Source organism: Molothrus ater, chromosome 19, assembly GCF_012460135.2.
Source record: "Molothrus ater isolate BHLD 08-10-18 breed brown headed cowbird chromosome 19, BPBGC_Mater_1.1, whole genome shotgun sequence".
Taxonomy (NCBI): domain Eukaryota; kingdom Metazoa; phylum Chordata; class Aves; order Passeriformes; family Icteridae; genus Molothrus; species Molothrus ater.
The window spans coordinates 9,793,656-9,815,955 of record NC_050496.2 but is presented as its reverse complement, the minus strand read 5'-3'; the positions used below and the strand labels follow the sequence as shown (position 1 = coordinate 9,815,955).

The 22,300-nt window shown below is 41.8% G+C and overlaps 1 protein-coding gene across 1 annotated transcript in view; it reads right to left on the bottom strand.

Moving 5' to 3' along the window:
• The window catches only part of CEP112 (centrosomal protein 112), a 193,969-nt gene that overhangs the window by 109,691 nt on the left and 61,978 nt on the right, over window positions 1–22,300 (bottom strand). The window contains exons 19-20 of the mRNA XM_054516852.1: window positions 22,183–22,290; window positions 11,052–11,234 (exon numbers count right to left, since the gene is read on the bottom strand). Coding sequence (XP_054372827.1) covers window positions 11,052–11,234; window positions 22,183–22,290 — 291 coding nt within the window. The remainder of the gene's footprint in view (window positions 1–11,051; window positions 11,235–22,182; window positions 22,291–22,300) is intronic.

The following is a 22,300-nucleotide window of genomic DNA, read 5'->3' as shown; positions in this document are numbered from 1 at the left end:
TTGCCTTTTTTTCCCCTTAAACTACCTCAGTGATGATTTTATGAACTCTGAAGAACAAGTCTAAAACCTGAAAATGGAATATTCATGATCAGGTTGATTATTTGAGGGGTCAAAAGTTAAGTTTTCTTATTTGTGTTATTTTAGGAGGGCTTTCAGACACGTGAATACAAATGACTCTGAGATATGTAATTGCAGTTTGAAATATATTGTTTTCTCCATTAAACAGAAATCTACAGCATCCCTGACATCGATTCCTGTCATTTTGTCATGATAAACACTCAGGTATTAAGTACCTTCCACATCATGCACCCAGGCATGATTCCAATTAGTGCTGAATAGAAGACAAAATGTCACCTTAATAAGCTTCAATTTGCAGAGTCTTTGAACACTGGATGATATCATCACTTTGCCAATCATTTCTTGTACTTTGGCTGCTTTTTTCCCATCTCACCCTCCCTGTCAAAAGGAAGTCTTTCAAATCCACAGAAAGGGAAGACATGAACAACGTCAGTCATTGGTCTGACTGAGCTAAAAGATCCAAAAATGACTCCCCAATACATCAACAGAGAACTATGATGTGCACAATATTCCCTCAAAGCTAATTTGCTGCCAACATGTAGAGTAATTGGGGGAAAAAAGTCTACTTTAAAGTCATACTGTGAAAAATATTTCCTTGCATGAAATCAACATTAAAGACCTTAAATCACTGTCACAGTCTGTGCCACTCATTCAAACGAAGAAACAGTTTTGTTCAGGTAAGGTGACAATCATTTCTTCAAAGGTGACTGGGCTGAGCTCCATACTGAAAATAATCCCTGCACTGTAAAAGAATGGGTTTTATTTCTAGTTTGTTTCTTAAAAAAAAAAAAAAAAATTTCAAAAGGAAAAAGAAAAATTGCAGAGCAGGCATGCACAGTTCTGTGAGCTGAAATGTCTGAGGCCAGCACAGCCTCAGCTGAGGACTCACTATGTTTTCTCTATCTGGAATGTCCCCAAATGCAGAACCTAAAATCCCTGCTCTTATCTAGGTGAGGGAAAACAGAAACACCAAATGGCAGCAGAACAGACAAGAGATAATGAATCAGGATGGGAAATGTGGAGCGATACCAAGGCTCACTTGGGCTCTGCAGGGCTGTGCCAGGGCAGCTGCTCCTGCCTGAGAGCCCCCATTCAGAGGTGGGGATGGGGAATGGGCTCTCCTGAGCTGGGTCCCTGCAGGAGATGATCCCAGAGCACACAGCCAGTGCCCCAGGGGCTGCACCACCCAGGTCCAGCAGATTCCTGGCACTGCACTGGGCTGTCCCATCTCCCTGGCTTGCACATCCCACAGAACCCAGTCAGGAGCCCTTTGCTGGCACCTCTTGGTCACTCATGGCTCAGAACTGGCAGGAGACGTTCCCAGCCCACCTCATGTGGGGTGAGGTGTGCCCAGAGTCCATGCTCTGGTGGGAAAGGGTGAGGGTTAGGTCCAGCAGATTCCTGGCACTGCACAGTGCTGTCCCATCTCCCTGGCTTGCACATCACAACAACCCAGCCAGGAGCCCTTTGCTGGCACCTCTTTGTCATCAACGGCTCAGAACTGGCAGGGGACACCCCCAGCCCTCCCTCTGTGGGGTGGGGTGTGCCCAGAGTCCATGCTCTGGTGGGAAAGGGGCTGGAGCAGCTCAGAAGGGCTGGAGCTGGGCTGGCTGGAGCTGGGAGCATACACCAGGGATGGCACTGGGGTGGGAGCAGGGCTGGAGCAGTGCACAGCATTTGGCTGCCCCTCCATGGGATGGGACAGCAAATTCCATACTTCTGAGGCAGCAATGACTTGGAGGAGTTGCTAGAGAGGCCGGGGTTGGGCCAGTGGGGAAACAGCTGCAGAGATTTCAGTGGTGAAACACTCAAGGCTGTGTCTGTGCCAGCAGCATCATCCCAGCCTGCAGGAACCCACCATGGGGGCCTGGGGCTTGTCCCCCTTGCAGCTCCTGTCTGTGAAACAGAGGAAAAACCAGAGGAGGCTCCCATTTCCCTTCCAGGCTAAAGCAGCGTGTGGAGGAACAGGCAGAGCAGTGGTGGGGCACTCAGGGCAGTGCAATTTGCCATAAGCATCTCAGCTGCAATTTGTTACTGGTTTTCCACTTGAAGGTTCCTTTATAATACTTTAATGTGGGAGCGTGCAGAGCTGTATGGATGGGCTCATATTTCTCAGCTGACATATCTTCAGCCAAAGTATGTCAGCTACAGGAGAAGGCAAGGCTTTGCACTGGCTCTGGGATTTCTTCTTCCCCCATCAGAAACCACATAAAAGAAAAACACAAATAAATCAGCTCTCCAAAATCGCTATTTATTACCTCATCATGAAACCATCTACTGGACCCTGCAGTGGTATTGAGTAATATCATTACTTAAACCATAAAGAGGTTGTATTTATTACTCAAAATTGGGAAAATTAGCATCCATATGGATCTTATTGTTTTACGAGCAGTATTGCTGCCAAAACGAGTGGTGTTAACATTCCAAACTACAGATTGTCACCATTTCTCACCCAGTGTCTCATTCTTTCACTTGGTATTTAAAATACCTTTGAATTGAGGAACTGAGCAGATCACAGAATCTCTCCTATCAAGATATATATCATTTAACAGCCAGACTACTGTTCAAAACTTGATTTATGGTGGCAGTGAGTGAATGGAATTAACATCTGATGACCTAAGGAAGAGAGACTAAATTGATTTTGGATAATCTTCCTTTAGAGAAGGGATTAGAGAAAAAAACACACTCTAAGAAATTTAACTACTTAATTTGCAATACATAGCACCTTAGTAGGTAATCACAGACAGGACACCCTAACCTACATCCCTGGAAAAATGATGGTGTCAAACTCCATGAAATTCATTTCCAAGCACAGGAAGCATAAGAGAGTCACTGGGAACAGCAAGCTGGATAAACCAGGGCAAGGCAGGCTTCAATAAAGTGATTGTCTCCTGCAGTGAAAGGGGAGAAGTGTCAGTGTCATTTATGATTTTAGCAAGGTTTTGATACAGGCTTTACAGGGTCTGTCCAGTCAAACTGAAGTGACACAGGCTGGAGGGATGAGCACAGACCTGTCTCCAGTGTGAGCAGACAACTCACAGGGTTTGAACAGGAGCCAAGAGTCAGCCAACAAGTGGCACTTGTCAAAGCTCAGATGGGGCTGATAGAGCTGAACCCTGCTCCAAAGCCCTGCATGATGGACACAGTGACTCTGTCACACTGTGCATGGCATTTCCTGGGTAAGCAGCCAGTGTGGAGAGCAGGGTGCCATCCACAGGGACCTCAAAACCTGCAAGCTGAGGAATGGACCACCAGGACCTGCAGGGAGTTCACCAAGCCAGGTTTACTCAGCTTGGAGAACTGAAAACCAAAGAGAAATCAATTTTCTGTCTTCAACTGAGCGTAAGGAATTGTGGAGGAGACAGAGGCAGATTCTTCTTGAACCTACAGATCCAACTTTTAACAGATATTCCAGCTGCATATCCAGGAAAAGGGATTTCACACTGGATTGGTAAAGCTCTGGAGCATTTGGCTCAAGAAGGCTGTGAAATCTCCACCAGTGCAGGTTTTTCTAAACTCAGCTGGACTTGGCCCTGAGCAACGTGATGTGGTTTTGAAGTCAGACCTGCTTTGAGCAGGAGGTTGGGCACGGTGACCTCCAGAGGTCCTTCCAACCCAAATTATTCTATGATGCTGTGAAAAAACTCCAGAATGAATGCTGGTCTCCCATTAGAGGATGTCCCTTCAGCACTCAGGGGAACGTTTGAAGTGGCTGGCACTGCTGTTTTCCAAATTGCTGCACTTGTTCTATGGACTAGGAGAAGTCAACTTCCTTCTATTCAACAACTGTCTCAAACACATTATAAGGTAACACAAAAAAAGCAATTTTCAAAAGAACTAAAAACCATTAATAAAGTTGTGAGCAAGCATTCCCTCCTCTGTGCAGCAGACACTTACTGAATTAGTTTAGTTGTAATATTTGGAACAATCCAATATCACAGAAACTACACTTTGAAGACTTGGACACGATTGGAGGTAATATCAATAAGCAAATTCTGAGCCTGGCTTTGCTATACACTGATCTTCACGTAGAAAGCACAAGCTCCTTTCATCAAATCAAAGGAATCAAGAGATAAATCAAATCAAAATATCGAGATTGTATTGTAAATTGATTGCTTCTGCAGACTAACACAGTATTTTTGCCTCTCTGCTTAGAAATTACATTACACCACCTCAAAAGCTGCAGTTACTACCTGTTTGTTTGGCACCTGTTTGTACTTGATCACTTCAGAATTCCTTACTGTAACTTTAATGTGAGAAATGATTTCACACCATGCACAGCTTATTGTCTATTAGTGTTAATCATTCCTTGCAGCCATCACACACAAACCCTGCCTGCAAAGCCACACCTAGTGGATGTGTTAAAACCTGGCATAAAAATCCTTTACATCTCACTGATGAGTAAAACTGATCTCACTTCTATTCAGAGAAATTATTCTATGTTCATTAACATCTATGCAGGAAATAATCACTTCTTCCTAATCAAGGAGTGCTGGTATAAAATAAAATTATTGTCATACAATCTACACCCTGCCCCTAGATGAGTGAAATTATACACTCCACCTTCAGCTGCCAACATTTAAAATGAAACAAGAAAAGAATATAAAAACACTGGTTGCAATGTTATAATAATTACCAGATATATTCAATTTCATATTGTAGAAACAGAAAGTCCATTTTGCTGAAAAGAACTCCATCTCAGATTCAGAGTTCATATTATGTGATGAGCTAGTTTCTATGGCAACTGCTTTCTCTTTTACATACACTGTAGACAGCACAAAATGTCTGTTGTCTCCTAAGTTAACTTAACATTTTTAATCAGCAGATGACAATTTGTGCACTATTATGTATGCCTTCCAAAAATGTCCTTTAAGTATTTCAAGTGCTGGGCTGACTGAAGTATAAAAGGAAAGAGTGAAGTCACACCTCCCGCCCCAAATTCCTCACAATCCCACTTCAGTTCTAATGAGGAGAGTGAGAGTCAAGGAAAAACGCTGGAGACATCAGAGGTGATCACCCACTATGGCACAAGGACACTCTGAAGGGGGCATGAAGGGAGGAAGTGCCAGATGTGCACAGCTGGACCAACAGGTGTTTGAGAGGTGTCCCAGTCCAGCAGCTCAGCCAGAGTGGGACACAGGAACACAAATGTGCCAGGGTGGGATCGCCTGAGCAGGGACAGGGATGTGCTCAGGACACCCAGCCCCTGATGGAGAGAACACTGAGCCTGCACTGCCTGCTCCAGTTCAGAGCAAAGGCTCATTTTCAACCCTTATCTCAAAGATTATGCCAATGCTGCAGCCCAAACTCTTCCCACAGCTCCCCTGCATTCACTCAAGTGAAAACCAGCTCTTTGGGTTCACAATATTTGAGTATTTCCACAAGGAACTGCTGCATTTGACCATTTCACAGCAATGCTCTGAGTGAAAGCCCAGTGTGAACATCTCCCTGGGACACAGCACCAGATCTCTGATTTCAGCAGATATTCCCCATCAATGGGATCCAGAGCAGCCCTGAGTCAGCAGACTGTGAATAACAACCAAGGAAAACCACACAAGTGCTGCAACAAATATTTGGTACTTTAAATACTTTACATCAACAGTCATGTTCATTATCCTGGGCTGACTGGTGGTAAATTAAACATGCTGCAATATAGCTAAAAGCTTTTGTTTGGGAAAGGCTCAAAGGGAACGGCTGTCTGTCTACAGGAGTCTGACTGGCAGCCCAAGAGCCCCTCTCCAAGTAAAATACAACAAACAAATATTTAGATTGCAACTCCAGGATTCATACTGGCTGCAGAGAAAGCCTGCATTGCAAGCAGTGCATTTCTTCTCATGCCAAAGATATCTTCTGCTAAGAAAAGGAAAGGAAGTTAAAGAAAAAAGAAGAGTAATATAATTTATTTACTCCAAATTGTAAACAGAAGTGACTTCAGTAGCACTGTCAGCATCTGAATGTTTCCCAGGCTACCTCTATCTTTACCCTCCAGATCCCCTCAAGCAAATTGCTTCCACTGATACTGGGAGAATAACCATGTGGGAACTGGTATCTGGAGATATTCAAACAATTACATGAAGCAGAAGAGTTGATCAGTGATTTACCTGTAGGTAACAATAGCTTCTTTCAAATCAAAGTTGAAGAGAGCCTCTTATTCTGAAAAAAATGCTCCCCAAATCCTTCTTATTAATTAGTACAGTACTGCAAAGTTACTGTTGCAGCAGTATTTGCATAGGGGCAGAAACTGGGCATGAGTTGGGTATTAAGTGATCACTAAACAAGTAGGTAATGTCTCTACTGGGTTTTTTTTCCTGTATTTTCTCTTGTCAATGGCTGACAGAGCTCTGCAGCAGACACACAGCAGCACAGCCACCCTTCAGACATTTATGAATCCAAGATAAATGTCCTCTATTTCCTCCACTTGGTTGATACACTAATTATCTACACAGAACCACAAACATATACCAAGAACCTGCTGGAATGAAATAACTATCATTGCTGGAATGAAAATAGTGATTGCTACTGGTTTTTTATTTGAACTCCACAGGCTCAAATTAATTCAGACAAAGCAATAGCTGCAGAAAGATTGTTGATCCCAAGTGCAAAGAAAGAAATTTCCAAAGAGAAGCCAGAAAAGAATGGGATGTGCTGTACATGGGACACCAGGGGAGGAGCTGCTGATTTCTAAGAAGGGAAAGCAAACCTGGATGGTAAAGGCCAAGGGGATTATGGAAAGTTCACAAAGCAAGAGAGGAAAAAAGGAAATAGATCCTTCAGCCATGGGATAACACCTTATTAACTCTTCTTACCACCTCCAGCCTGTTTGTCGGGGTTTTTTGTAACAAGCTCCGCTCTCAATGTTTGCGTCCACACAGCTTCAGAACTACTCAAGGTTTTTCTTTCCCAACCAATAAGGTTTCTTGAGAGCCCCAAGACACCCCAAAAGAGCAGTGATCTCTTAGAGCAGCCTCATTTTTGAGAGCACAGACATTGCCTGTTAAAATTAAACACGGTGACATCGGTGACACGCGCGGGCAGAACGCGCCCGAGCGCTCCAGCTGCTCTTGACCCAATTACGACTGGATGAACACAGTGGCCTGGCCAATTATCTCAGAACAGAACCTGGAAAGAGGATTCAGCTTCCTCATGGAAACTTTCTTTCCTCTCCTTTAGTGCCAAGCGCTGTATTTGATGTTACAGGGGTACATTTCATTTCTTCTTCTTGCCCAAAGGTCAACGGTGGAAGAAGGAGCAGGAAAATGATCCAACTCTGTACAGCAGCTGGAACATGGAAATCTTTGAGCTGGTTGAGGGCACGTGGCAGATGCTGGGGAGAGAAGGACATTCAAAGGACAAAGGGGAAATATGAGGGCACAACTGGCACCGCAGACACTCAGCCCCTCTGCTTCAGTTACTAAAATTTCCTAACCTTGCTATTTTATTTCAGCAAGCAAACTGGATATATTCTCTGTGACCTGAAGTCTTGCTTCGGAAAATCACTGATTCCATAGCAAGACTGCTTTTATTAAAACAAAGGAAGGTCTCCATCATGCAAGGAGCTCCTTGTTTTGTGAACTGATGGATAAACTAAATTACTTAGGGAGGTGCAGAATGTATGAGCAAACTTAACAATGCTCCTAAAGAAAATCCAGATATCTGAATTAAATAGAAGTAGTGATTCAAAACTTCCCATTAAAAAAACCATAATCCTGTGTGATTAGCTACTGTTTAAAGAATAACAACATTATGGCAGTTCATAGAAAACACACAGGATTTAAAAGCCTACAAGAACACAGCATGGCATAAAAGCCTTTGTACTGCTTTGACTTTTATTGACCTACAAGTCAATTTACTCCTCCCCAAGAATTACAACCCCAGGTGAAAAAATCAGAGCAAGACTCCTAAAAATGGAGAAATCCAGACTGAATGCAATCGTTACCCAGAAATTTATCATCAACACAAAAGGTGATACGCTTCAATCAAATTCCTTTCTTGAAAATATATTAGACTTACATTTCACAAAGAAATAATATTGTTTTACATTTAATGAATATCTGACACGGCACTCAAATCTTAATTTTTATATTCTAGTTGAGATTAAAGCCTTAATAAATTTATTTATATCTGAATAAAATCTAACTGTTTTGTATAGTGTCTTTCACACCTACGTGAAAGTAGAGACCTTGGATATGCAACAAAAAAACTAAATTAATCTTTACAGTATTAGTAAAAGAAATTGATCTGCAGTACTTAGTCATAGCTGTCTTCAGGAATATAGTGAGAAATACATATTTTAACCACATATATTAAGAAATACGTATTCGCTACTCTTTCATATGGAACAGGATTTAAGAAAGACTTCCAGTGAATACCTTTAATAATGGTGCTTTCACATCATTCACCCAACACTGAGCAGATAGGTCCTTCAAACCAAGCTACCCATATGTGATTAACACTAATTATTATTTAAATTTTTTGAATAACCCAGCAAATCCACTTTTCATTTCGCCAAGCAAAATGGCCTCCGCTCCTATTTCATCTCACCTTCGCTGCGACACAAAGCACTCCTAAAAATTACTGCTGTCAAAGATGGTTCCAATTTAACAGGTTTTTAAAATGCAGTGTTGTTAAACACACATTAAATGAGTGGGTTACCTTTGTTTAGAGCCTGATAAATGTTTCATAAAGGATATTGGATGTTAGTCACATCACATGTCCAAAACACGCATTTTTAGTAAACATATGTGAAGATTAAAAAAAAATTATTAAAAATCTGGGCTATAATTCCGTAAGAAACACCAGTATTGTCTGTTGAGCTCAGTGCGAAGACAGAGGTGGATTTGAATACAAAGACCAGAGGAAGGAATGAAGAGCAATTTATTTTCCCAAATGGAAAAATCTGCGTCCTTGAAAGCTGGGAGGGTCTCACTAGAATTTAAACAAACAACAGCTCTTCTTGTCAAAGCAACTGCCCTTTCTTCCCTGATTTACATGTCATTCTCATGGCAGCAATGTTCAAACGACTGTACAGGGATATTCAAACTACAAAGAAAAGCTCTGTAAAAAGGCCAAACTCTGCTTTTCAGACTGTTCAGATTCCCCCAATAGCTGTGAAAATTCCCAGCTTTCCACAGAGCACCTGTAGTAGCATCGTTGATCCCTCTGCAAACAGAAAGCACAACCAAACTTTGGGTTCCAACCTTTGCCAGAAACGACCCCCAAGAGCACAAACCAGAGCTGGACTTAGAGACTTAGAGAATCCCAGTTCTCAGGATTTGCTGAAGAGAGTCCCTTTCCTTTTGTATCCAGTGTTACAGAGCAACAGAGGAACTGGATGAGCACTGGTGTGTAGACGGAATAATTCTATATTTTTGTTCATTCCAAAACTGCCTTCTTTTAACATGGGAGTTACAGCTCTGCCTTTGTCCGCAAAAAAAACAAAACAACAACAGCAGAAATGCAGGTGAGAGGAGGCTACAATTCTGAAAAGACACTCGCAAACAGATCCAGAGCTGAGATGAATCTATCTTGGGCCAAAAAGAAAAAATGCAAAGATAAAAACCAATCCCTTGAACCATTTAAGGCTTTGTTCGCTCTTACAATGCAGCGGAAAATAAAAGGCGAGGTTTAATTTTTTTTTCAGAGGCCACCTGAGTATCCCCTGCCCAAGTGTTCACACAAAGTATATCCCGTTTTCATTGGAAAACCACAATGGTGGAAATGGAGAAATAAGTCCTGGCTTTGCAATATACCTCTCAACCTCCCCCAAGAAGCCGTTTGCTTCCTAATGGACTTCCTTAAGCCAGATTTCGATAGTCTGAGCCGTCCAAAGTAAAAAATCAATTGATTTCAAAAGTAAATTTACAATTCAGTTTCATTTAGCTCCATTGGAGGTGTTAGTAAAAGCTACAGCCTACCAGTCTACAGGAAAGTAGAGTGAAAATGCCTCATAGTCTGAGCCTAACATCTCCTAGGGAAGGTGGTGGTGCGCGGAAAATGTATCACTAAAGATGCTTTACCAAAATGTCCAGTTTGGGTACAAAATAATCCATGCGTGATAAGCAATTCTAACGCTGCTTAGGAAAGATTATTTTCTATAAACTCTTTAAACTAGAAAATCACCTTAGTTTTTAGAATATTGCCATTGCAGGCCTTTTTAATAAAGGCTCTTAGGAAAATATACCACGCCGTCCTTACAAAATACATTGAAAAAAAGGCAGTAAGATGGTTTTTGAAGTGAAAACTCATAAAGATCATTTTCCATGCTGACAGTGTGCATTTCATCCAGAAGTTTGAAGAGTCAAATGCTACCTCAGCTGGGGGTTATTCTGCCAAATGGCTTCCAACAGTGACCACAGAGATGGAGGATGGGAGGGGTACGTGTGTGTAGGAAAATAAACGTGATGGTAAGCGACCCCAAACCCACATCATCTTATCAAACATCCGACACACGGAACCAAATGCACAATGCAAATCTAGAATACAAAAACTGAAACAAAAAAGACATGAACAAAAGGAAATAAAGCCATTTGTGAGTTACCTGCAGAGATTTAAAACAAAAAAAAGCACACGAACGAAGCAGATATAATTCACATGGATTTGCCCAGGAAGAAGAAAAGGAGGGGTGACTGTGAGGGCTGGGGGGGAAAAAGAACAGATACCTTTTTTTTCTTAAACAAATCCATCTTGAAAGAAAATGAGACAAGATTATAAATAGGCCGAGTTATAGCGCACCATGGGATTTTTAATCTGGCTACCTGTGGTTTTTGCAGTTAAAGCCCTATTCAGCAGTAGGAAGGGAGGGGGGAAAGCGGAAAAAGAAAAAAAGGAAAAAAAAGAAAATCGAAATCACGTTTATGTGCCAGTTTCGCAAATGCTCCCCCAGCGAGCACCACCAACAATGCTGGCAAACAGGAAACACTCATTATCAGCAATTTCTAATAAGCGGGTGCCTTTCAAGCGTTATTGATCGTTACCTGGCCGTCTCGCTTCCTGCAGTCCTGAGTTTGGCTCTCGTGCTCTGCCATGGCAGCGCGAAGCTGCTTCTCCAGTTTCTCCATCTCCCGTTGATGGTCTCGGACCAGGCATTCGTGTGCTGTGTTGTGCTGCTGGAATAGGTGCGTCTTCTCCTGTTCATGCTCCAGCTTCAGCTCCACTATCTGATTGGACAGGGAGGAGTACAGTTCATCAATAGAACATCCTTGTCGTCATGACAACTCGTCTACAGCTTAATTTCCCCCTTAATTTCATCAAGTTGGCAATTTTATTTTTACGTCACTATTACCTCACCTCTTAAAAAGCCACCATTAGCGTGACAGAATTCCTCCAGACAATCCCAACAATGGAGACAACCGAGCAAATCCAGCGCATCCTTACCCAATTTGTTGGTACAAATGTCGGAAGCGTACGAAAAAATAATATATTAAAAAAAAAAAAAAAAAAAAAAAAGGGGAGGCATTGTCGCATTGTGTGGCGGGTGCCCCCGTATCCCGCTGCTGCTCCTCACTCAGCAGGACTGAGGATCCTAAATGGTTAATAGGCAGCCTGCTCGCCCCTTCGCTTAAGTATACACACACACAACCCCCCACCCCAGCAATTAAAGCTTTGCAAGAATTCTTTATGATTTCCAAAGCGAACGCTCTTCCTGCGATATTCCTCAACGCTGGCGCATAGAGTTGTCTTTTTTTTTTTCCCTTAAATAAAAAAAAAAAAAAGAGCAAGAAAATTATAAAAAAAACAAAGCTCTATTATCCCGTTGTCAGCTACGCTATCCCAACATAAACAGATGTATGTGTTCCAGAAGGGCACCTGCTGTGCCGCAAGCTTGCACCATGATTTCATAAGAAGCCCTCTATTCTCAGGAGCCGTTCCCAGTCCGCACCACACTGGATGCTGTGACCTTGGCCACTCTTAGCCTCTCCCCGCTTGCCTGAATGGCAGCCTGAGACCAAGGGCCTGGTTGCTGCAGCTTTGATATTAATCCTCCCGCCTGCGCACAAAGGCACCCTACCTGGCCTGCACACTGGAGCGGCCAGGCCGCCTTTGAAGCAGGTGATGAATAGGGACGGCAGGAAGCCGCTTCCCCACTGAACTCCGGGCCACACAGCTGCTAAGAACAGTCACTTGGATTTTTCTTCAGTTTTGGTGGATTTCGGAGAAGGAGGAAGGGGGGGAAGGAAGAAAAAATAACAAAAAAAAAAAAGAAAAAAAAAAAAAAGAGAAATCTCTTATCGTGAACATGGTGGGGTATTTTCAGCATGAGAAAGGAAAAAAAGAGCGGACGGGAGGAGCCGCTGTGTGAGCGCCGAGAGCGCCCGGCACCTTATCTTAAAGCTGTAGCATTCAATTCTGGAATGATATCAGCTGGTTGTTCAGCTTCCGCGGGGAAAATTTGAAGCCAAGTTAAAATAAATTTTTAAAAAAAGGGCATTTTCTCAAAGTGCCGATCAGCGTGTTGCAAGTTTAAAAGGGAAACGTGCCGTCCATGCTGTGGTTGGGAGCATCCTTCCACAAACGGAGCAAGGAGAAGAACAGATGCAACACTGCACGGTTTAACGTAGCTACATTATTTAATAACACTAAAGAGCTCATTAGGGGATGCCTGAAGTCCCTGCAGGGGTTAACCCCTCACATTTTCCAGGCTAGGCCTGGCATCCTCACACCAAGTTCTTTACGCCAGGTTTTTGCCCAAGGTTTCTGTACAAACCTGGCTTCTCTTGGATGCTTGCGGTGTCCATCCTGTGCCTAAGAGAAAAAGGTGTTGCTCCCTAAAATAACTGTAGAGCCTTTGCCTGATTTAGGAGAAAACATTTTTAGTGTTCCTTCGTAAATAAGACCTGATTAAAAAGCAATCATGTCAACAGGAGAGGCCTTTCCCTTCAAACATTTTGCTGTCAGTTATTGGGTTTTCAGCTGGTTGTTCCATGTAGGTCTGGGTGAAGGCAGTTTGCTGTGGGGAGCTTCAATTATTGGAGATGTCACTTTTTTATCAGAAGACAGGGCAGCAGGCAGGGAACGTGACCCAGAGGGAGCAAGGAACACATCCTGCTTCTCCATCTCTTTACACCTTTACCACACCAACCAAAGTAAATTGTTTTGTTTAGTAATCTCTTCACTTTCAGCATTTATATACACAAAGATTTTCATTTCATAGGTGGAACAAGTAAAACGTCCTTCAGCAGGAGGGGTGTCCCCTCAGCTCGTCCATGGGAAGAGAAAGAGTGGTACCATGAGAGGAGGTGTTTTACAAAAGGCAAATTTGTTGAAGAAAAATTTTAAAACCCTCCTCATTTAAAGCTACATATTCCCCATGATGGTTTTGGTTTGGTACTTTAAGATGTTTCTGGCAGGGAGCAGAGGTGGAGAAACAGGAGAGGAGAGAAAGGATGAGGACCAGAGCATTTTCATCCCTCAGAGGCCTCCATATGAATATTAGCAGGTATCCACATTCCCAACCAACAAAATAAAGAGCACAAAGTGACTGAGCAGCCATTCCCTGCCCTGGTGAGCACTCCCTGAAGCTCCTGCTCCCCTCAGAACTGGTGCCAAGCACTATGGCTTCTCTTCCACTCCTCCCTCTCTCATTCTTTTATTTTTATTGGGTTGTTTTTTTAAAGGAAAAAAATTAACATATACCAAAAAAAACGGAAAGAGAAAATCCATGCTGCTTTTCAGCAACAACAGGACTTCATCACAGGAAACTGCATAAAAATTGTATTAATTCTTCACAAACCAGACAGATTCTGTCTCCTCTTTGAGGTAGAGAGAGCCTTTATGAATGATATAACAAAACCACCTCCTTCAAAAATTCTGTCATGTTGAGATCTTGCTGCATCTACCCCTTGATGCTGAGCACTTCATCAGATCACATTCAAGTGTCTGCTCCACTCCAGCACTTCAGTGTCCAGGGACAGGCACTGGTAGGTGCTATACATTTCAGCCAGACAAGCAACACGACGCTCACAATGGGCATTAGGGGCGAGGCTGAAAGGAAACATTCATTAAATAATCGTGTGTGCCCCATTACCATAATCACAGGGCATTCATTGTGCCTTGGATGTTTCCTCATCTTGTTCCCTCAAAGATGAAAATCTCTCATTCCCTTCCCTGTGCATCTGTTCCTGTCTCCAGCCATGGCCTGGACACAAAACCAAGCAGGAATGTCTGTTTGACCTGAGAGAGCCTTTCTTAACACTGCTGTTATCAAGTAACACAAATATTTGAAAATTATGATCTCTTCTTAGCTGAATTCTTCATTTTTTGTTTCTACACAGTGTGATAGAACAATGTTCAAGGCAACAGCCAACAGGTGATTTACTAAACTGTCATCAAAATTACACTATTTATTTTTAATTTAGCTTTTAATGACACTATTTATTCTAAATTTATGTTTTAACCAAAATTAAAATTTCCTTATTTTTTGCAGAGAAAAGGATGTTAAGAAGAAAATTAAATTCTTAACAAAGAGCTAAAAAAGAAGAATTGTGCAAGAATTGTGACAGTCCCTTGTTGTTCACTCACACAAAAAGATGCCAAACAAATCTGGCAGCGTGGCTTGTGCCCGGGCCAGTGACAACTCAGCCAGTGAACAAAGGCAGATGGAATTACACTCACAAGGGGAGGTGCTTTAGGACACTTTTGCTAAAACAAGAGACAGTCTAATACAGAGCCAAGGTGAAATCCTGCTGCTGTTAGCACGCCTGAAGAACAGAGATCGACAATAAGCAGCCCACTGATGGCAGGAGATGTTTTCACAAGCCAAAGATTTGTAATTTAATCAAAACCAGCAAATACCTTTTGAAAGTCTCTAATTTAGACAAGGCCTTCTACTACCTAGTTTTTGCTTTTACATCACATGCTAAGTTTAGGCTTTTCAATTTTAGAACAATTTCAACTTGTTCTCAAGAACAAGCACGCCTTTGAAATTCTTTTTAGAGTCCCCAAAGGAGGGAAAGGAAATTAGTTAGCTCACTACCTCTTTGAAAAATGTAACTGCTACAATAAATATTTGACACCAAAGTATGAAAATTCATGTAAATTTATGTCCGCAATTCCAGAAATATTTTAAGTAACACCTATATAAAATATGGTTTTGCAAGGCAGGATGATTTTATAAGTGCTGTTTTGGCACGACTGTACTGAGGGCTGGAGAAGCCACCAATGTATTGCATGTGGCACTGAGCTAAATTCACTCTGCAGCACACCTACAGCACGCCTGCTTTCTGCATTTCCATGCTAAAATCATTTAAGTGTTTGTTAATCAGGTGTTTGCATGATTACCCTGCTGAAAACCAGCCCCCAGCCTCTGCCCAGGCAGGGCACAGCACATGATCTGTCCTCAAAGAACAACTCCAGCAAAATGGAGCATTTTCTGTCTCCTAAGCCTATCAATAAACCTGCATGTTCCAGGAGGATATGGGGATTACCCATCCCTGCAAATGCTGCTGCTGAAAGTAATCTGATCTAGCAGCCTGGAGAAGTGAGTGCTAATCATGTTGGGGTCTGGTTTAGCATAACTTTGGGCAGAAAAGGAGCATCTTCACTGCAAGTTAAGGGAGAAAACCAGAACAGAGCACCCTTGCAGCAGGTAAATTAAATGGATTTTAATTTACACTTTTCTGGGGGGAGATTTTTCTGTAAGTTGAAACACTAAGGTATCCCAAGATATAAGGGGTGCAATGAGCCAAGGGCAAATGGGACAGTGAAAAATACATCTGTGCAGAAGCACACATTACCATATGTGGGGTAATGTACATGACTTTCTACTTCATTGCAGGCTGCAATAATTTAATTGGTATGACTGTGTTTTCTGTAATACTTACACCTTTTCACCAACTACTAATAATTCTTTTTCAGCTGCAAACTAAGAATTGCAAGAAGTTCTCTAAAAGAAAGAAGCTGGTCTTCAGCCAAACTGCAGTTTGATTTATCCTCCCCTAAAATAATGCACCTGAATGGTCTCACTCTCACTATATAAAATTATATTCCTGATCTGTACATTTTTACTTATAAAGGCTTTTTAAAATTTTAATATTTTTAAAGTATGGGCAGGACAAACCCCACCTCAATCATTCCATCTTCCCAATCTTCTGGCATGAGTAAATTTGTTTTTAAATCACAGAACCACAGAATTGTTTGGGTTGGAAAGGAACCTTTAAAGCTCTTCTGATTCCAAGCCCCTGCCATGGGCAGGGACACCTTCCACTGTTCCAGCTTGCTCCAAGGTCCTGTCCAACCTGGCCTTGGGCACTTCAGGGATGAGGAGTCCTCAACCTCTCTGGGCAACCTGTGCCAGGGCCTTACCACCCTTATGATGGAGAATTTCTTCTGAATATCTAATCTAAACCTGGGTTCCTTCAGCTCAAGGGCATCCCTCCTTGTCCCATCACTACATGCCCTTGTGAAATATCCCTCTCCAGCCTTCTTGTAACATTATACTGTGAATGGAGTTGCATGCCATGATTAAATCCAACTTGGTGCCACGATGAACATCAGGAGGTTCCTCCCCTCCCCTCCTCTCCCCAGCCCACCCACACCACCAAACCCATCGCAGGCTGCAAAGAGAAATATTCCTTTCCAGCTAACAGACCTTGAGCCACTGCAAATGCCTGTCTGCAGCAGGATTTGCTGTATGTAGGCTTTGTTCAGGGATTCAGTTTATCCAAGGACCTTCTTTGAACACAGAGCTGCCTTCCCAGCCTGGCTGTTTACCGCAGGCACCCGTTTGTGTTTCTGGAATCGCCTCCCTCTCCCTCCTCCCCTCAAAGTGGATTCTTTGACTACACAGGGAGCTCAGGCTTTCAACTCTGCATCACACACAACTCAGATGCCTGAAGGAGACCGTGCAAATACCCATCTGTCTGGTTAACAATTCTGTAAACAGCAATGGCACCATGAGAAGATTTCCACCCACTCTTCACTTGGAGGTTAAATTCATCTCCTTTTCCCATTTGTGAGTTTTAGCTATAAAGCAAAAAGTTGATGTTGATTGAAGAAACTATTCCTCAGATATTCTGCACAAATGGTATTCATCTGTGTCTTAGGATGGTTCAAAGGAAACGTTTATGCATCCTAGATTAATTTATTAAATGAAATTTATGCAGCTTCTTGCCAATGACATGAAAAATTTAGAGCTTCTACTAACGTGCTCATTTGGCCTCCTTGCAAGAACAGACTGTATTTCAATTATCTTCGAGTACAGACAAAGAGGAGAGGAACAAAGCTTTTCACAAAGACTCTCTCCTCACAACTAAACCAGCATACTAAAAATGGATTGTGGATCTCTGAAAATAAATGGCCAGGTTAATGCACAGCTAAGAAATGCTCGGGACATCGGTCTGTCCAAGGAGCAGCGTATTTCAAACTGGGCTTTGCAAGTGTTTCCTTCACTTGGGTGGGTAACAGATTGGCAAATGAGAAGCTAAAAAACCAGAAAATGAAGAACGAGGCCAGAAAGAAAGCCAGGATGGAAGTGTAGAGGCAGGAACTCCTAACAGAGCAAGGGTATGGGGACAAAGCAAGCTGGAGGTGGAGCTTGTTATCTCTATTAGTGTTAATTAGTAAGTGAATGTTTTGCCTGAGAGAACCTCACTCTTTTCTTTAAATTAACCTCACTATGAAGTTACAAAAGACAAAAAGATCTACAGAATATTCTTCTTCTCCTATCAATAACACTTTTCTCTGCTCCAACACACTGCTAAAACAAGAACAGTGTCCCAGCAGCACCTCAGATGTTGTCCTTGCTGTTGGCAGGTAACATTACAAACATGCTTTTTTCACTTTTAACAAGCTATTTTGCACTTCTTTACTTCACTTTCTTTATTATAAAAGGCATATTTAAACTTAACCACACCTTTGTCTTGCTGCCAACTTAAAGGCATCGTCTATTGACTTGTCTTTAGCATGATTTCAAAGTAATTTCATTAAATACCCAGGAAAATATTTCTGAAGGTGTCTCTTTCTTCCCTATTTGGATTCATAGGACAAGATGACAACTCTAATTTCTTCATAACTTTTACAGAAGTCAGAACCCCAACAATAAATGTCACAAGAAAGGATTTCCTGAGATATAGGGTGATTCTTCAGCTATCATGTAACAACTTTCCACTTTCCTATGGAAGCATGAATAATTATTTTTAAAGGGAATAAACACAGTTAAAGATGACCCAAACCAAAAGGATTATTTATATATTTAGGCTGGGATTTAATCTTAGAGAGTATGGTCATAATTCATCAGGTAACCCCATCCTGCTATCACAATAACTCATAAACTGGTTTGTTGTGTGTTCCCTTCCTGCTGGAAAATAAAATTTCCTAGGCTTTGGCTCTCTTACTAATCTTGCATCTCATTTATTTCACATTCACTCAGTCACTTCGGCAACTGTTCACAGCAAAAAATGGGTGTAACAGTGATCACAGTTATTATTAATGGTTTGGGGGGTTTTTAAAGGACAAGCTAATATCATTTAAGCATTAGGATCACATTGAGTTCACTGGAACTGTTCCATTCTCAACAATTTATGAAAATCTACTTGAAACAAAGGTGTGCATGTACTTGAGTGTGCTGGGGAATGTCCCTGCATGAAGCCCTGTCCCACCACTGCCATGGAACCACCACTCCCCACAAGAGATGTGCCCTCAGAAAGTGCTCAACTGACAAGGATATGGGAAAAAAACCCAGCAAATTCCTTAACTTTTCTGTCAAATTTGACTAAAATCCATTACTGAAAAGCCTGGGCACGTGATCTTTCAAACATTTGGGCTCATAGAAGATGAACTCATCAGAAACACTTCCCAGGTATTTTGAGCTGGATTGAGGATGCAATTAGAAAGTAGGGGGAAAAATGAAAAAAAGAAAAAAGGGAGGGGGTGCAAAAAACCAAACAACCTTTCTTCCTGTGCTGACAGTGCCATAAAGCCCAACTACAGATACTGCAACCATTTCAAAGGCAGGAAAGGCTGAGGCCTTCACTGTGCTGTCCACTGGCTTTGAAGTGCCGAAAGCAGCTGCTCCCAGCAGATAGGAACTCTGGTGCTGCTGGAGTTTTTTTTTTTTCCTTCAAAATATACTTTCAAATCTAACAGCTGCAAGTAGAACAAAGTTGAGCTAAAGTATATTTAAAGAAGAAAAAAAAAAAAGCCACCAGTTTCTCTCTCTGAGAGTGTTCTCAGTGGATACTTCAAAAGCAAGTGGCACTGAATCAGATGGAGCTGGAACCAGGAGGGACATGTGACAGCTGAAACCAAATACTCCAGGATCCAAAAGTTCCTTTTTGCTTTATTAATGGATTTGAGTGCATTTGAAAAACTAATAAAATATTAAGTGCTGTGGTTTTTTCCAAATTATTTTTGAAGCAAAAGACAAAGATAAATTAATATCAATGTATTGGGGTATTTGTTGTAATAAATATCAGATAAATATCAATATATGTCTAATCTGCAGGCAGAACAATCTTTCAGCCCCACAATGAACAGTCCATGTTCATACCAATAATTGTTTTGAAATCAGTATTCAAGCAGAGTCCTGTGGTATCAACCATTCAGATAAAGCAGAGAAGTTAAACCAGTGTTCCAAGTGCCTACACTCCCAAAATGTCTCTCAGATTGGGGAACTGGATAACATATCAGTTAATTTGGTTCTTTATTACCAATCTGATTAAAATTATGGACAACTGAATTGTCCAGGTTGCCATCAGTGCTACCCCTGCTACTCACCATGAGAGCCAACAAAAAGTAAATCTGTAGGGCAATTTCCCTTCCCTTTTTATGTCTAAATTTCATTTGACAATTAGATTCAGACACTTGAGGCAGAACATCTCGAAGCAATCACTACATTTCTCGGGTAGCTAAAATATCCAGGTTTTTGGTTGGGTGTCTATTTCCAACTGGAAGTCTGCTGGAGCCCTGTCAAAATGTATCCCCACTTTGAATTCACTGCTCTATTTAAACACTTTAAATCAGTCTGCTCCTTGCCAAGTAACAACCAAAGAAATATGCAGTAAAACAAGGCAAGAAAAAGTCTGCTTTAAAAATGGTTTAGAAGTTCTGAAGCATAAATAGAGAGCAGTGCAGAGAAGTTGGAAGTACTGAAAGGAAATTTTAAGAGTGGAAGAACTGAGCTCATCTTGCTCCGTGGTGGGGCTGGAGGGGCTTTGTGCCTCCCAAAAGAACCTCACTCCCAGTGATAACCCCCTGCAATCTGCAGGAAGGGGCACGTGTTCTTCATGCCCACCAACTTTCAAAGAACATTCCAGATGAAGGACAAAGAGAAATAGATTTTTAAAAAGGGCATAAACAGGATTCCACTGAAAATTCTTCTTAGGCTCTCATTGTTTAGCTGTTTAGCGCTGAAACCCTCGGGTTCCAGTGATGTCTCATAAAGCTTAGCTGTTCTTTCTTGGAGTAAAAACAGCTATCCTAAATAAAATAAATGGGAAGCAGTAAACATCTCAGTGAAAAAAGCTTTCACAACATCAACATTGTTACAGAATAGATTCACCAAAAATTTTTTAACTCTCATATTAATTTCTTGCTTTGTGGGTTTTTTTTGACACAGTCAAATATAAGAAGACACATAAAACCAAACCATGACAATATGAGACATTATCATTTGCCTTTAGTGTGCAAAGTCAGCTGAATATTGGCAGAAAATTTTATCAATGGTTTGGTGGATGTTACTATGGATAGTAAAAAAAATTTACCATTTGTAGGTACAACAGGAATGTTGTAACTCCTGATACACTGCAGGTTAGCATTTATCTCTACAGATTAAAATCTGGGATGGGAAAATGGGAACAAAATCTTTTAATAAATGCTTACTTGGGACTTTAAAGATGCACTACAAATTATGAGAACTGTAAAGAAAAAATGTGAGCCAACCATATGCCTAAAATGATGTGAAAATACTAAATAAAAATTCATTTAAGGCAGATGTCAACTGACCCTGACAGCCCCATCACCCTCCTTTCAGCAAGTCCCTGACACACCAAACTTCCTCACCTTTCCTGCACAAATCCCCAGTATCTCTGACTATTTCTGAAGCACTAAATGCAGGAATCATCATAAATAACATCTCCCAGTTAAGCTGAACACCTGTGAGATGTCCCTCACCCTTCCAGAGGCCAACGTGTCACCTCTGTCAGGTGGCAGCACAAGTGGTGACGTTGCTTTGATCTGACCCAACAAAATCCCTTCTGTTCCAAGAGCCACACACAAAACACACCATTGTTCCTCCCCAGCACAGAGAAGGGGTCTCTCAACACCTACCAAAGTGATCTTGCTCCTTAATTCCCTGAAAAAGCCCCTTCCAGATGGACCAGAGCAGGCCTGGCTCCAAAGCCAACTGCAGCGTTTCATCCTCTCACGGCACAGAAGATAAACAGAAATGAAACCACATTTCCCTGCTGGAAATGCAAGCTTAGATCCACACAAGAACAGTGATAAGAGAGAACTTTCATGGATTAACCACCTCATTCCTACAAAGTACTAAAAACCCCCTTTCAATCCTTCAGCAGGTGTTACCAACAAAGGCCACTTTAATTTCATGACCAAGTACCAGCTCACGCCCGTGTCTGGTGCTGCTCCTTAGCTCCCAAGCCTGTGTCATGCAATAATTTCTCTCCTTCTGCTTTTTCCCCCTTTACATTTCACAGCAGTACTGAACAAAACTTTCTTGTCTCCACCCAAACGTTTCCTGAGTATTTCCCAACCCTGAAATTACATTACAAAGAAGAAAATCACGTTCAGTGGGCCAAAACAAGCATTCATACGAACACTCCCCGTGTCAAAAATGATAAAAAGAATAAAGCGCTGTTTCTTGACAAGAAGAGAAACAGATAATGCATTAATTGAACCTGGTGATTATGGAAATAGGTGTTGCCACCTGTAAGCCTGGGAAACAATTTGAAAAGAGTCAGAGGTACAAAGAGCTGTGAAGAGGAAACAAAAAGTATTTTCTGTGTAGAACATACTACATCCCCCTCCATCCCCATCACAAAACTCTGCATATCTATAAATGGTGTTTTTATAGGAAGGACAGCTACACACAGTGACCTACAGCTGCAGGAAGGGTGTTTTCTCCCCTCCACCTGGAGGAGCAAAGCAACTGACCTGTTGTTCATATCCTTTCTTGATCTCATCCAACTGCCAGGAGAATTCTTTGGCTTGCTTTTCCCGAAGCAATTTTGATCTGCTTAGATCTGCTTCAACCTCTGCCATCTACATGGGA